Raw genomic sequence first — 17,581 nt, forward strand, 5'->3', positions numbered from 1 at the left:
GGGTAAATATAGACAAAATCATTCACACTCACATTCATATCTATGGACAATTTACAGTCTCCAAAGAAGCCAACATGCATATTTTTGCAATGTGGGAGGAAGCCACAATACCCGAAGAAAACCCAAACATGCACACTCTCCACACAGAGACGTCCAAACGGAGGTTTGAAGACGCACGCTGTGTAAAGTTAGATGTTATTGTCGGTAGCAATGTCAAAAAAATGTGGGTAATTTACACAGGCTTGACAAAGAAATACAGTATTTAACTTGAAACATCTCTCCAACTTTCTCTGCACTTTTTTTTCCCCCTTCAAAATAAAGCATAGAGAACATTTTTATATTTGAGATGTTTTTCAATGGCCAATATTATGTGAATAATAGACCATATAGACTACATCCATTCAAACAATGTATTACTTAAATTTGCTTTCATGTCAAAAAAATGTTTATGTAAGAAATAAAACCTTATTTTGAAGGTGTGGCAATATTTATCTTATCGTGGCGGTGCGCCCCAATCATTTTCATGCAGGGAAAACCCTGTATTTAATACTTTTGGCCACTGTAACGTTACCGTTTGAACAGTAACACTGTGCTTGGATATTTAATTGATTCTTTGGCGTAACACTAGAGGGAGCCAGAGTTTGAGAACCACTGCTATAAGGCTTTCTACAGACAATTCATATGCATCATCTCTCAACTCATAGTTGAGCAAACACGATCGATTTTTTTCATGAAGAGCAAAATCAGAGAAAGAACCGGGAACAGGAAAACTGACAGAAAATGTGATTACCCAGCAGAAATGGGAAGGTTGACAGGTATGTTTCTGAAGCCTCTTTATCATTAACAATTGCAATATAACTTTTACAGCCAATAATCATTGCCAGTCCCCAAATAGGGTAAAAGTGGTACCTTCTCAGAGCCTGCTGCTCACCTGGGAATAAAAAGCATTGAGTCACAAAGTGCAAAGGAGGGAGATACTGTGTGTGCTTCTGTGTGCAGTATTAGTCAGATTTTGTTTTGTGTTTCACGCTTCGCCAGATACTTCCTTAGAGACACACACTTCGGCTCTGGGCTATGGGCTAGAAACTCAAATACCTCGGATGCTTTATATTTGCTCTAAAATTATCTAATGCAGAGTCTACCCTACATATAGTTGGTGATGGCGCACACCTACGGCAAGATTAAACTTGCCTTCAAAATAAAAACATAAAGCAAATTTAGGTAATATATTGAATGAATGAATACACTGTATACAGTCAATTATTTATTTGCTGTTGGTTAAAGGCCTACTGAAACCCACTACTACCGACCACGCAGTCTGATAGTTTATATATCAATGATGAAATCTTAACATTGCAACACATGCCAATACGGCCGGGTTAACTTATAAAGTGCAATTTTAAATTTCCCGCGAAACTTCCGGTTGAAAACGTCTATGTATGATGACGTATGCGCGCGACGTCAATCGTTGAAACGAAAGCAAAAAGCTCGGTTTTCATCGCAAAATTCCACAGTATTCTGGACATCTGTGTTGGTGAATCTTTTGCAATTTGTTTAATGAACAATGAAGACTGCAAAGAAGAAAGCTGTAGGTGGGATCGGTGTATTAGTGGCTGGCTGCAGCAACACAGCTAGGAGGACTTTGACTTGGATAGCAGACGCGCAGTCCGACGCTAGCCGCCGACCGCATCGATGATCGGGTGAAGTCCTTCGTCGCTCTGTCGATCGCTGGAACGCAGGGGAGCACGGGTGTTGATGAGCAGATTAGGGCTGGCTGGCGTAGGTGGATAGCTAATGTTTTTAGCATAGCTCTGTGAGGTCCCGTTGCTAAGTTAGCTTCAATGGCGTCGTTAGCAAAAGCATTGTTAAGCTTCGCCAGGCTGGAAAGCATTAACCGTGTAGTTACATGTCCATGGTTTAATAGTATTGTTGATTTTCTGTCTATCCTTCCAGTCAGGGGCTTATTTCTATTGTTTCTATCTGCATTTAAGCACAATGCTATCACGTTAGCTCCGTAGCTAAAGTGCTTCACCGATGTATTGTCGTGGAGATAAAAGTCACTGTGAATGTCCATTTCGCGTTCTCGACTCTCATCTTCAAGAGGATATAGTATCCGAGGTGGTTTAAAATACAAATCCGTGATCCACAATAGAAAAAGGAGAGAGTGTGGAATCCAATGAGCCAGCTTGTACCTAAGTTACGGTCAGAGCAAAAAAAGATGCGTCCTGCACTGCACTCTAGTCCTTCACTCTTACGTCCTCATCCACGAATCTTTCATCCTGGCTCAAATTAATGGGGTAATCGTCGCTTTCTCGGTCCGAAACGCTCTCGCTGCTGGTGTAAACAATGGGGAAATGTGAGGAGCCTTTCAACCTGTGACGTCACACTACTTCCGGTAAAGGCAAGGCTTTTTTTTATCAGCGACCAAAAGTTGCGAACTTTATCGTCGATGTTCTCTACTAAATTCTTCCAGCAAAAATATGGCAATATCGCGAAATGATCAAGTATGACACATAGAATGGATCTGCTATCCCCGTTCAAATAAAAACATTTAATTTCAGTAGGCCTTTAAGTTAGTGGATAAGTTACAAAAACAAACCTTAAATATTATAAAAATGTTCCTGTGCTTTATTTTGAAAAATAAACTGTGCATCTGAATGTCAGCAATGGTAGAGCTGGTTGCGCACCTGATCTGAGTTGACATTTGACAAAAGTAAGGAGAGAAAGTTAAAAAGAAAGATATTTTAAGTTAAATAAGGCATTTTTTTGTTCAAGCCTGTGTAAATTACCTACATTCTTTTGACATTACTAAAGACAATAACGTCAAATTTTACATTGTGTGCGACGTAAAATAGTTTAAATGTATTTTAATTCTAACCTCCTTTTGGACATATGTGTCTGTGGAGTGTGCATGTTTTCCTGTGCACCATTCCAAAAACATGCATGATAGCTTCATTGCAGACTCTAAATTGTCCATAGATATGAATGTGAGTGTGAATGATTGTCTACTGTGCCCTGCGATTGGCCATGCTAATTTTGGTTAGCTTGTCAATGAGCTGGTCCATTGTACGTTAGCATTAAGCTAGCACCATTATAGCCAACCTTCCTCCTGTGTAATTGTGTTGCTTTTTCCCCAGTTTATTCAAAACTATTCATTTTAACGTGATTTCGTACATGAATATGCACTTCATGTGTAAATAATGTACTTTCCTCAGGGTGCTTAGTTTTGCGGTGATTTCATTCTAGAGAATATCAAACTACCTCAAAATATTTTTTCATCTAAATTGCAAGATTCAGGGAGGGCAGAGTTGCTGGGTTGCAATCACGTGACCTAGAGGCACTTCCAGGTTTCAGGCGGTGGTCTGGAGTCCCATTCGGCTACTGTTTATTCACCTGCATCAGTGCAGATTTGGGCGTATTTTGAAAGGTTTAGAAGGAGAGGTCTAAGCTATCTTTAAAAAACGTTTAAAATGGGATGGAGTGGATTTAAATCTCTTAAGAAACATTTTTTTAAAAATATTAAAACCATTCATAATCACCGAAGTAGACGTTACTGCTCGCCTCGACCTCACTTCATTTGACACGAACAAGGATTTAGAGAAGAAAAGATTGGAGGCACATCATGTCTTTACAACTGAGGGGTCCACTAAATAAACATTAATGGGTGAAAGACAAAGTTGGACTTATTGGTGCATCGCTAAGTAATGTATTTGATTGACATAATGAGTTGCTGTGATCGTGACGCTAGTGAGAAAAAGAATAAGTTTGTTTGCAGTTGATTTCCTGCTACAAATATTAGTTTCATCTACAAGTCATGTCTGCAGTTGTTTTTATGCTGTGAAGTTGATATTTTGTTTCATTATTTAGCTGTAGATGTCCCTGTTGTTCAGCAATGTTTGCTAGCCATATCAAGATCCAATATATGCTGTTGATATTTATTCATCTACTTTATTAATACTATAAATTATATTTTCTTGATGCTAACAAAAATCACCAAAGTCGCTATAATGTGGTCACCTATGTAGAATAAAACACTTGTCTTTCCTGCAACAACAAAGTTTTAGTTTCTGTTATGAAAATGGACAAATAAAATACGGTGGATTGGACCAACAATCACAATATTTACTACGAGGACTTAATAACATGACGTTAGTTTATTTGCACAAGCAGGTCTTCTAGTTATATTTAGGCATAGCAACCATAAAAGAACACAAACTAATGGCTTCTCTTGTCCTTTTTTTACGTTTAGTTCTGCTCTCAAACACTACGAATATAGTAGAGAATAAACTGGATTGCTTCACAGAAAGTTTCTCAAACAAATCACGGGGACGGCGTGGCGAAGTTGGGAGAGTGGCCGTGCCAGCAATCTGGGGGTTGCTGGTTCAATCCCCACCTTCTACCATCCTAGTCACGTCCGTTGTGTCCTTGAGCAAGACACTTTACCCTTGCTCCTGATGGGACTGGTTAGCGCCGTGCATGGCAGCTCCCGCCATCAGTGTGTGAATGTGTGTGTGTGAATGGGTGAATGTGGAAAAAAGTGTCAAAGCGCTTTGAGTTCCTTAAAAAGGTAGAAAAGCGCTATACAAGTACGACCCATTTACCATTTACCATTTACATGTTCAAACAAACATTTTACAAAGTGATCTCTGCAGACACAAGCGGTCCGATTGTATTCAACAAGATGACGAAAGTGATATTTTTGAAATACAAACAGATTCATTAGGTCTTCAAAAAATTATGCAATTTGTTATTTGGCTTCTGCAACAGTTGTAGCCGAAACCGGCAGGTATGGAAATAAACACACAGGTCTAGATTAGAGATGTCAGTCCGATATTATCGGCCGATAAATGCTATAAAATGTGATATCGGAAATCATCGGTATCAGTTTCAAAAAGTAAAATTTATGGCTTTTTAAAATGCCGCTGTACAGAGTGGTACACGGACATAGGGAGAAGTACAGAGCGCCAATAAACCTTAAAGGCACTGCCTTTGCGTGCCGGCCCAATCCCATAATATCTACGGCTTTTCACACACAAAAGTGAATGCCATGCATACTTGGTCAACAGCCATACAGGTCACACTGAGGGTGACCGTATAAACAACTTTAACACTGTTACAAATATGCGCCACACTGTGAACCCACACCAAACAAGGATGACAAACACATTTCGAGAGAACATCCGCACCGTAAACAACATAAACACAACAGAACAAATACCCAGAACCCCTTGCAGCACTAACTCTTCCAGGACGCTACAATATACACCCCCCGCTACCTCCTACCCCCACACAACCCACCTCAACCCCCCCCCTCACCTCAACCTCCTCATGCTCTCTCAGGGAGAGCATGTCCCAAATTCCAAGCTGCTGTTTTGAGGCATGTTAAAAAAAAATAATGCACTTTGTGACTTCAATAATAAATATGGCAGTGCCATGTTGGCATTTTTTTCCATAACTTGAGTTGATTTATTTTGGAAAACCTTGTTACATTGTTTAATGCATCCAGCGGGGCATCACAACAAAATTAGGCATAATAATGTGTTAATTCCACGACTGTATATATCGGTATCGGTTGATATCGGAATCTGTAATTAAGAGTTGGACAATATCGGAATATCGTATATCGGCAAAAAAGCCATTATCGGACATCTCTAGTCTAGATAGATAGATAGTACTTTATTGATTCCTTCAGGAGAGTTCCATCAAGAAAATTAAAAGCTAGCTATAAGAAAAACTAATTGCATGATATTTTTGAAGGCCATTTCGCTCGACGCACTTTCATAATTTCCCTGACTTTATTACCTTTATGAACCACTTTTTGTCGGGAATCTATTAAAAATGATTTCCTCTCTATTTAAACACTTGGAACAACACAGCAGAGCTCACAACTCTTCAAGTGAACTACACCGCGATGAAGCAAAGCGCATGTGACGTCATATGCAACCAAGCAATATAGTGCAGTCTGTGTTACCTTTTACAATGAGCAGCAACAATTGAAAAATAGAGAAGAGCAAATTAACATTAATTTCTAATGGCACAGATTTGTTTTTAAATATACATAACAGATTTTTTAGATATACGTAAAACATTTATTTTATGCGTCATTGCCAATCAAAATGATCATGACGCCATATATGATGTCACATTGACCACGCCCCCACCGCCACATACATAGTGGCAATCTGGGGGAAACCCTGAACTGGGAGAAAAAGAAAGTTAAAAGCTGCATCTTTTTCTATTGTTAGGTCAACCATAATATTATGTGGTCGACCATATATGGTTGTTTGTGTAAACCCTTGGTAAGAATATGAATCCCCATCAGACGCCCTCTTATCTCACTGACCCACTTGCACATTTCATCCATAGTTAATATGCATCCTCAAGTAGATGAGTCACTGGTTTGCGATGAAACTATTTGTGGAGGTTCTGGCTGCAGTTCTTCTAAAGTGCACTGCAGTCACAATGCTGTTGGGTTGGCTATCGGGATTATTTCAGATGTGAATCATAATGCCCACTTTCTGAACAAATTCACAATGCAAAACCTCTGTAGTAGTGATGAATGTGTGGCCTTACTTCTCCAGCAGCACAGGGGGTCGACTCATGAGCGTGATGCGTCTCCAGTACCAGATCATGATGATGAGGATGCTTGGTGTGAGGAAGGTCTTCATGGCGAACCAAACCTTAGTGAAACCGCCATTTTGGTGGATTCCCTTGAAAGAGAAGAAAAGTATTGATAGATATATATAGAGTACAGGCCAAAAGTTTGGACACACCTTCTCATTTAACACGTTTTCTTTATATTCATGACTATTTACATTGTAGATTGTCACTGAAGGTATCAAAACTATGAATGAACACGTGTGGAGTTATGTACTAAACAAAAACAGGTGAAACAACTGAAAACATGTTTTATATTCTAGTTTCTTCAAAATAGCCACCATTTGCTCGGATTACTGCTTTGCACGCTCTAGGCATTCTCTCGATGAGCTTTAAGAGGTAGTCACCTGAAATGGTTTTCACTTCACAGGTGTGCTTGAAGCTCCTCGAGAGAATGCTATTTTATTTTTAATTATAAAATTGTGCAAATGTATTCAAACAAAAAATCACATGTACATAAGTATTGATAGCCTTTGCTCAACACTTAGTTGATGCACCTTTGGCAGCAATTACAGCCTTGTCAAGTCTTTTTAAAAACCCTGCCACAAGCTTGGCACACCTATCTTTGGGCACTTTCAACCATTCCTCTTTGCAGCACCTCTCAAGCTCCATCAGGTTGGATGGGAAGATTTGGTTTTCATCCAGGATGTCTCTGTACATTGCTGCATTCATCTTAGTCTAATCAGGGAGGTGACCAAGACCACGGTCACTCTGTCAGATCTACAACTTCCTCTGTGGAGAGAGGAGAACCTTCCAGAGGGACAATCCACCAATCAGGTTTGTATGGTAGAGTGGCCAGACGGAAGCCATTTCTTAGTCAAAAGTTTGCCTAAATGCATCTGAAAGACTCTCAGACCATGAGAAACTAGATTCTCTGGTCTGATGAGACAAAGATTGAAGTCTTTGGCATGAATGCCAGGCATCATGTTTGGAGGAAACTAGGCACCGCTCATCACCATCCCTACTGTGAAGCATGGTGGTGGCAGCATCATGCTGTGGGGATGCTTTTTAGCGGCAAGAACTGGGAGACTAGTCAGGATAGAAGGAAAGATGAATGCAGCAATGTACAGAGACATCCTGGATGAAAACCAACGCTTCCCATCCAACCGGATAGAGCTTGAGAGGTGCTGCAAAGAGGAATGGTTGAAAGTGCCCAAAGATAGGTGTGCCAACCTTGTGGCATCGTATTCAAAAATACTTGAGGCTGGAATTGCTGCCCAAGGTGCATCAACTAAGTATTAAGCAAAGGCTGTGAATACTTATTTCACATTGTCATTATAGGGTATTGCGTGGACAAAAAAGTATTCCATTTTGGAATAAGGCTGTAAAAAAGGTACAAGCATTAGAAAATGGATGGATGGATAACAACATGTGGAAAAAGTGAAAGACTGTGAAGACTTTCTGGATGCACTATGTCTGTAGCCAGAATTGTACTACCAACACAATATGAGACTCCACACATGTCTCTGTTTAGGTTACAATGTGCGATAAGAAGTCAACTTACAACCAGACGGATGTCCTTTATTTCTCCAATGCCCACATTGATCTTCTTGCGCTCATTGACGGGTAGACGAATGTTGAGGAGATAGTACTTGTGGGCCACGCTGCCCACCTCCATGAAGGGCAGCAGGTCACACTCGTAGTAACGGCCCTCGTTTTCAAAAGTCTGTGGAGCACAAACACCTTATTTTCATATATCAATGGGTTGCATCAGGAAAGCAAGCATTAATTTAGAAGTACTCTTGCTGTTCTTAACACCCTAAAACAACACAATGTGTCGCTAAGGCACCTTGGCAGTCGTGAAGTTGCAGCTGAGCTTCCGCTGCTCAAAAGAGTGAGCCATCTCCGTCCACTCACTGACTGTATCGTCCCTGTAGGCCAGACCAACGTCCACAGTGACCAGTGCTCCATCCTCTGGGAAAAGGACAAAACTTTAAATTAAAAACACACAACGTCAGTGTCTGTAAATAATTTATATTCCTTAGCTAGCTTGTCAACATGGCCTACTACAGTGAGAGTATGAGGTCATGGTGACAGACGGCCGTGGCCTTTTAACTGAACGACTACAGTACTGACGAGTAAATTCCCGACCAGACAGCAAACTTTAAATTAAAAACACACAACGTCAGTGTCTGTAAATAATTTATATTCCTTAGCTAGCTTGTCAACATGGCCTACTACAGTGAGAGTATGAGGTCATAGTGACAGACGGCCGTGGCCTTTTAACTGAACGACTACAGTACTGACGAGTAAATTCCCGACCAGACAGCAAACTTTAAATTAAAAACACACAACGTCAGTGTCTGTAAATAATTTATATTCCTTAGCTAGCTTGTCAACATAGCCTACTACAGTGAGAGTATGAGGTCATGGTGACAGACGGCCGTGGCCTTTTAACTGAACGACTGCAGTACTGACGAGTAAATTCCCGACCAGACAGCAAACATAAAGTATCTGCTCAGCTGACATCTAATGTAATGCTAATGTATTCAGAGTTGTCTGAGTAGTGAGGAGGATGTGCATGTCACTTTAAATCATTAACAAGCTGTGGGTCTGTACACAACAAACCAAAGTCTCCAGTTGGTGATCCAAGATGGTGCGATTTGCAACTTGGTTGAGCTTTCCTAAAAACACGTATTTCTATTACCTCTTGGCATCATTGAATGATTTAGAATAGGATTATATCTTTGCCTAATACATCCACGCTGGTCCATATCTTGGTTACTTCCTTACTGATGGAGGCCTTCTCAATGTATTGGGGGCAGCTTCTAAGAACCCGCAAAGCGGCTCCGAACACACAGGCATCTTTAGCTCATATTACAAAGCAAAGAATCTCTCCTCGACCATGTAGGAGAGCCTCTTGTGCGGTTATGAAACAAGCTGGAATAAAGCGGGAGAAACCCAGTAACCTGCGCTGTAGCAAAGGAGGATAGCCGTAGAGGAACTGCAATGCCCTTCACTCGCCATTAGTCTGTCAGACAGTCTCACTTTACACAACATTCCAGTCTAGGCCAGTGGCCATTGCCACGGAAACTAAGCCTCCTCAACAGCTGTGTTATTCCTGGAGTCTAGCCAAGGGCTGCTTTGGTGATAGGGTGGGCTCGGGAAGGTGGGTGGAGTACTTAATAGGACTACAAATACTGTGATCTAGTTATAGTTGATAAAACAGATGGGGCTGCTTAACAGAGGCAGCAACAAAGCTGGGGTTCAGAAGTTAGAATAATTACAAACATTTGTTCAATTCTCAGTAAACTATTTAATCTCTCTTAGTTTTATCCATTACGGAGAGCCAATAAACTGTATGACTTATTTGCAAGAATTAATACAAAACTATATTAGGGCTGCCTCAACTAAGGATTTCCATAGTTATTTGTTAGATTTTGCCCATAGTCGACTTTCAGTCGAATCTATGGTGTATTTTTAAAGAGAGATATAAAAAGATTAAGATGATAGTGGTGTATACTGACTGGTCACTAGGTGTCATATTGTCACGCGGTGTAAATCTAGCTGCTACAAGTGATTATTCTAGATACTTGTAAAGGAATACAGGCTTTCAAAGTGAACAAAACCCTGATCTCATTTACAACTTTTTCCACCTCAAAAATAGGCTAAACCACAGATAAACAAACATGATCGAGATTGGATTGTTTAGCAAGGTCTTCCCCTCTGGCACTGCGCCGACAAGACATCGAACTTGACTAAATAGAGGAAGTAAAAGTCGTTTCCATATATAAAAAGTTTCCATATATGAACCTGCGGAAGGATCATTACCTCTGCCAGAGGTGTGTAAAATTTCCGGTGAGATCCAACCAGAGGGATTCGGACAGCCAGAGACGGTCGGTGGCGCTGAGAGCTTTGTGTGGGACTGCGGCTCGTCCCGAAGAGCCCGCTCCCCCAATGTAAAGTAGAAACGTCCTCATAACACTATTAGTAAAAGATTAGTGTGTGTAGACAAATAGTTTTTAGATAATAAGAGATGTGAGAGGCCAAAACACGTGGTATTTTAGACATGTGATGTCACACCAGAAAGCAGTGATATTTTTTTAGTGACAGCCAAAATAGTACAAAATACTCTTAGGGCTTTCAATCGATCGCAACTGGACTGTTTGGTTTGTCTTAGAAGACGTTTGGTCTCTCATCAGAGTAAACTTCTTCGGTTCATACTCATACACTTTAGAGTGGTCAGATCTAGTCTTAGATTTAGATTGGTCACATCTAGTCTTAGACTTTGATTGGTCACATCTAGTCTTAGATTGGTCAGAGCTAGTCCTAGACTTAGATTGGTCAGATCTAAGGGGCATGGCGTAGTGGGTAGAGCGGCCGTGCCAGAAACCTGAGGGTTGCAGGTTTGCTCCCCGCCTCTTACCATCCAAATCGTTGCCGTTGTGTCCTTGACTCCTTGGGCAGGACACTTCACCCTTGCCCCCAGTGCCGCTCACACTGGTGAATGAATGATGAATGAAGGGTGGTGGTCGGAGGCGCAAACTGGCAGCCACATTTCCGCCAGTCTACCCCAGGGCAGCTGTGGCTACAAATGTAGCTTACCACCACCAGGTGTGAATGAATGATGGCTTCTCACTTCTCTGTGAAGCGCTTTGAGTGTCTAGAAAAGCGCTATATAAATCTAATCCATTATTTTTATCTAGTCCTAAACTTACATTGGTCAGATCTAGTCCTAAACTTAGATTGGTCACATCTAGTCTTAGACTTAGATTGGTCACATCTAGTCTCAGACTTAGATTGGTCACATCTAGTCTCAGACTTGGATTGGTCACATCTAGTCTCAGATTGGTCAGATCCAGTCTCAGACTTAGATTGGTCACATCTAGTCTTAGATTGGTCACAGCCACCTCTAGTCTTAGATTGGCCACATCTAGTCTTAGATTGGCCACATCTAGTCTTAGATTGGCCACATCTAGTCTTAGATTTAGATCGGTCACATCTAGTCTCAGACTTAGATTGGTCACATCTAGTCTCAGATTGGTCAGATCCAGTCTCAGACTTAGATTGGTCACATCTAGTCTTAGATTGGTCACAGCCACCTCTAGTCTTAGATTGGCCACATCTAGTCTTAGATTGGCCACATCTAGTCTTAGATTGGCCACATCTAGTCATAGATTTAGATCGGTCACATCTAGTCTTAGACTTAGATTGGTCACATCTAGTCTCAGACTTAGATTGGTCACATCTAGTCTCAGATTGGTCAGATCCAGTCTCAGACTTAGATTGGTCACATCTAGTCTTAGATTGGTCACAGCCACCTCTAGTCTTAGATTGGCCACATCTAGTCTTAGATTGGCCACATCTAGTCTTAGATTGGCCACATCTAGTCTTAGATTTAGATCGGTCACATCTCGTCTTAGACTTAGATTGGTCACATCTAGTTTTAGACTTAGATTGGTCAGATCTAGTCTAGCGGCTGGTGCCAAAACCCACCAGCCGCTAGACTAGATCTGACCAATCTAAGTCTAGGCCTGCATCTGATGAAGTCTACTTGGATGAGAGGCGAAATGTCTAAGACAAACAAAACAGTCCATTTGCAATCGATGGAATTCCCTGAAAACACAATGACCTGGTTGAATGAGAACAGCATACTCTCTAAAAACTATTTGTCTACACACAGGAGTCTTTTACGAATGAAGAACACAATTGATCCATCCTCCCAACACAGCTGCTGTATGTGGGTGCCTCAGCAGGTACTTAACTCCTACAGAGTGGGCTTAAATGCCTGACAATTTGACTGCGATGTTGATGGTCAAATCAGACTCCTCCGAATCAAATGGTCAAATATAATCTGAAGACAGCCCTAAATGATACAGTTGTATCTTCCACAATACACATAACTCTGGTCGTAAGCACTGACATTAACGGGAATTCTGGGAATCGTGAATCTTACTCCTGGAATGGTTATCATCTCTTGACAAGCTGACCTCGCTCTATCAACTTGTGTTATTGTGGCACTTCCTGTGCATCAAATAAGAGTCTTTAGTGAATTACACAAACATCTGTCTGTGGTCCAGGCTGAATCACAGATTCATCTGTCTGGCACCCAGGCAGTAAACAAGCCGCATTTCACTTATACACTTCCACCGAGGCCAAGAATGTCCGCACATTAATTATGCTGAAGAGCTGCCCATTACTGTGACATGACTATTTAGACAAGAAAGGCCACAGAGGCTCGCTCCTAAATAAATATGCCACAAGCATTTTTTCTAAACTTCTTGTTCTCCAAAACGTTACCCACTACACTACTGGATTACATACCTCTTCACATGATTATGTAATGCAATGTCTACTTTAGGGATGTAAACTGGATAACGATAAACCGCAGTAAAATTACAGAAAAAACATCATTATTATTGCATTTTAGGCTTACTTCCTGGAAACAGAGTCACAGCAGCGCACTAGTGTCGTTTGGCTTGAAAAAACATGGCGGAACACAACTACACTGCTATAGATTTCCTCTCGGAGTAAATAGAGCGGAGTGCTTGGTTCAACTTCATTTTCTCACGCTTCAAATTTGTGGATTCTCAGCGTGTTACCATTTAGCGGTCAATTGTACGGAATATGTACTGTACAATCTACTAATAAAAGTTTCAATCGATCAAAGTTTCAATCAATCAATACTAGTTAAATGTTTTGTCATCTCATCTACAAACCCCGTTTCCATATGAGTTGGGAAATTGTGTTAGATGTAAATATAAACGGAATACAATGATTTGCAAATCATTTTCAACCCATATTCAGTTGAATATGCTACAAAGACAACATATTTGATGTTCAAACTGATAAACTTTTTTTTTTTTTGCAAATAATCATTAGCTCTAGAATTTGATGCCAGCAACACGTGACAAAGAAGTTGGGAAAGGTGGCAATAAATACTGATAAAGTTGAGGAATGCTCATCAAACACTTATTTGGAACATCCCACAGGTGAACAGGCAAATTGGGAACAGGTGGGTGCCATGATTGGGTATAAAAGTAGATTCCATGAAATGCTCAGTCATTCACAAACAAGGATGGGGCGAGGGTCACCACTTTGTCAACAAATGCGTGAGCAAATTGTTGAACAGTTTAAGAAAAACCTTTCTCAACCAGCTATTGCAAGGAATTTAGGGATTTCACCATCTACGGTCCGTAATATCATCAAAGGGTTCAGAGAATCTGGAGAATTCACTGCACGTAAGCAGCTAAGCCCGTGACCTTCGATCCCTCAGGCTGTACTGCATCAACAAGCGACATCAGTGTGTAAAGGATATCACCACATGGGCTCAGGAACACTTCAGAAACCCACTGTCAGTAACTACAGTAGGTCGCTACATCTGTAAGTGCAAGTTAAAACTCTCCTATGCAAGGCGAAAACCGTTTATCAACAACACCCAGAAACGCCGTCAGCTTCGCTGGGCCTGAGCTCATCTAAGATGGACTGATACAAAGTGGAAAAGTTTTCTGTGGTCTGACGAGTCCACATTTCAAATTGTTTTTGGAAACTGTGGACGTCGTGTCCTCCAGACCAAAGAGGAAAAGAACCATCCGGATTGTTATAGGCGCAAAGTTGAAAAGCCAGCATCTGTGATGGTATGGGGGTGTATTAGTGCCCAATACATGGGTAACTTACACATCTGTGAAGGCACCATTAATGCTGAAAGGTACATACAGGTTTTGGAGCAACATATGTTGTCATCCAAGCAACGTTACCATGGACGCCCCTGGTTATTTCAGCAAGACAATGCCAAGCCACGTGTTACAGCAACGTAGCTTCATAGTAAAAGAGTGTGGGTACTAGACTGGCCTGCCTGTAGTCCAGACCTGTCTCCCATTGAAAATGTGTGGCGCATTATGAAGCCTAAAATACCACAACGGAGACCCCCGGACTGTTGAACAACTTAAGCTGTACATCAAGCAAGAATGGGAAAGAATTCCACCTGAGAAGCTTCAAAAATGTGTCTCCTCAGTTCCCAAACGTTTACTGAGTGTTGTTAAAAGGAAAGGCCATGTAACACAGTGGTGAACATGCCCTTTCCCAACTACTTTGGCACGTGTTGCAGCCATGAAATTCTAAGTTAATTATTATAGGCAAAAAAAAAATAGTTTGAGTTTCAACATCAAATATCTTGTCTTTGTAGTGCATTCAACTGAATATGGGTTGAAAAGGATTTGCAAATAATTGTATTCCATTTATATTTACATCTAACACAATTTCCCAACTCATATGGAAACGGGGTTTGTAACTAAACGCAGGTTGTGAACATTGTGTATTTGATGTGAAATGTATCACTCCTGTTTATTGTTGGCCAAACTGTTGTGCTGAACCACTTAGTGTTGTTGAAGAACAATGCTTGTTTATTTGAATGTATCTTCAATAGCCAAACTGCTTTGTGTTTTATATTGATATCAAAAAGTAAACACCATGTTTTTTTACATTACCTGTGGGTTTTTCCATGTCACAAAGGTATGACTTTAAAAACCATTAATGTGACATAGCCTTTTGTTAATGTTTCATTGTGTATAGTTAATTCCTCTACGACATATTTCTGCTCAGACTCTTAATGGATCTGTCCCGATACAGCATCTACTGCAGTGGCGTGCAGTCACTAGAGCAGACCTGGGCATTCTGCGGCCCGCGGGCCGCATCCGTCCCTTTGTATGTCCCTGTCCGGCCCGCGTGAGGCCAATTATAAATTACAAAATACATTTTAAAAAGAATCTATTTCGAGTGTGCAATACAACAGTGCCGCTTTTGTTTTGAAAAGCGTTATTTGTATTACTTCCGTGTGGACGTATGCTCGTGCGCACAGCGGCAATCACAAATTACAAAATAAATTTAAAAAAACATCTTTGTCGTGCGTGCAATACAACTGTGCTGCTTTTATTTTGAAAAGTGTTATATGTGCGTATGTCCTGTGAGGGAAGGCGCACAGCGACAAGTGATGTCCGGTTATCCCCGAGACGCTAAAAAGAGAAATTTGATGACGAATGGCGTGTTTTAAACAAGACATGGACTGCCAAGTAAAGGTAAAGCCGTGTGCTTAATTGGTGGTACACAGGTTGCTGTGTTTAAAGAATATAGTGTAACGACCTGCTGAAGTTGATGTTGTGGTCTTGAGTTGCGGAAGGAGTGAGGATAGACGTGCGTGTGAAGGAACGAGATAAGTTGCGCTGTGTTAGTATAGGTTGCTCAATAAAAGTTTAAAAAGAGCGTCAGACTTGGTGTGCACTTCTTCTGGACGCTACAATTGGTGTCAGAAGTAAAACTTTGCGCATATACTGCACTGTTTGTGTGCTACGTCATCGGGAGGTACGTGCCACGTGAGGAGCTCACCGCAAAGAAAGAGAGAGAGAGAGAGAGAGAGAGAGAGAGAGAGAGAGAGAGAGAGAGAGAGAGAGAGAGAGAGAGTTTACAGGTGCAGCCACGCTGCTTGCCACGGGGGGAATTCCGCCCTCAATGAAGACTCCCAGGTTTGATGGCAAGGCGAACTGGGAGGCATTTCATCCCACTTCTGACATCAATTGTAGCGTCCAGAAGAAGTGCACACCAAGTCTGATGCTCTTTTTAAACTTTTATTGAGCATGCTATACTAACACCGCTCAACTTATCTCGTTCTTTCCAAAAGGAAAACCAATCCTCACTCCTCATTTCCGCAACAGCAATGCTTCCTCCTTCTTCGTCAATCACCTTACAGGCGTGCTACGTTCACAACAAAGAGGATGCAGGATAAAGTGACAGAAATTGAAATTTTTGCATTGTATTACACATCAGGAAGTGTTGTGTAAGAAAGTGTTAAAAATAAAACCATCAAAAGCCATCTGCTTTTGTATAAAGATAAGTTAGGTTAAATGAAAATATTATTATTATTATTATCTATCTTACGGTATATCAAAAATAATTTGAGCAAAATTTAATTGAAATATTGTCGTGTGGCCCTCCAGCAGTGCTCGGGTTGCTCATGCGGCCCTCGGTAAAAATTAATTGCCCACCCCTGCACTAGAGGCAGGGGAAGCACGGCCTCACCTGCCATCATGGAAAGAAAAAAAAAAGAAAAAAGAAAAAAAATTGTATTAAATTGTTATATGTATCCAGTGATTATACTCAAGTTATTTTCCATTTAACTTCACCAGTTTTTGATTATTTTTATTTTCACATTTGCCGTTCAAATACTGAGAAGAGACGGTGCGGTGATCAGCAGCCAGTTGAGGCACGTCACTGCGTTGTGCCTCAACATGGATTGTGCGCAATGACTCGGCTAACTGCTGGCCTGCTGTGCAGTGAAACTGTTTTTCTATATGAATTATATTATACATTTCCATAGTTTAGTTAGCTGATGTATATAATGTACAGTGTATTTTGTCAACAACGGTATGTGTGTAACGTATTTCTTGTGCTGAGCCATCATAAAACTCTGCTGCGAAGACGAACTGTGAGAGGCTCGTCTCATAACCCCGCCTCCTGGTGCCAAGCAACTCCGCCGCAGAATGCACCGCCCGACGAGAGCGCCACACCAACCAAAGCCCACACCCAAACCCTCCACGTGCAAGACCGAATCCACCCCAAAAAAGTCACTTAACAAGAAGCCAAAAAGTGCAAAAACAACAATGCTCGCGCTGGAGGAGCCGCGAACGACCGCAGGGACACAACATTAGGTACACCTGCAGACTGCAGCACGGATTTCATATTTCATTCATTCACAACTCTTCCAACACGAACACCACTGTTCCCGCACTTATTAGTAAAGGTAAGACCATAATAAAGTTTTTTTTATTAAATGTGCTTTTTTGTGTGCTACAGTTTGTAAGTGTAAAGTTAAAGTTAAGTTAAAGTACCAATGATTGTCTCACACACACACTAGGTGTGGGGAAATGTGTCCTCTGCATTTGACCCATCCCCTTGTTCACCCCCTGGGAGGTGAGGGGAGCAGTGGGCAGCA

General features: G+C 41.2%; 1 protein-coding gene across 1 annotated transcript in view; it reads right to left on the reverse strand.

Moving 5' to 3' along the window:
• The window catches only part of wls (Wnt ligand secretion mediator), a 79,584-nt gene that overhangs the window by 31,297 nt on the left and 30,706 nt on the right, over positions 1–17,581 (reverse strand). Inside the window, exons 3-5 of the mRNA XM_062023462.1 lie at positions 8,447–8,571; positions 8,162–8,323; positions 6,574–6,710 (exon numbers count right to left, since the gene is read on the reverse strand). Of these exons, the coding sequence (XP_061879446.1) occupies positions 6,574–6,710; positions 8,162–8,323; positions 8,447–8,571 (424 nt within the window). The remainder of the gene's footprint in view (positions 1–6,573; positions 6,711–8,161; positions 8,324–8,446; positions 8,572–17,581) is intronic.

This window comes from Entelurus aequoreus, linkage group LG16 (genome assembly GCF_033978785.1).
Source record: "Entelurus aequoreus isolate RoL-2023_Sb linkage group LG16, RoL_Eaeq_v1.1, whole genome shotgun sequence".
In the NCBI taxonomy this organism is placed as follows: Eukaryota; Metazoa; Chordata; class Actinopteri; order Syngnathiformes; family Syngnathidae; genus Entelurus; species Entelurus aequoreus.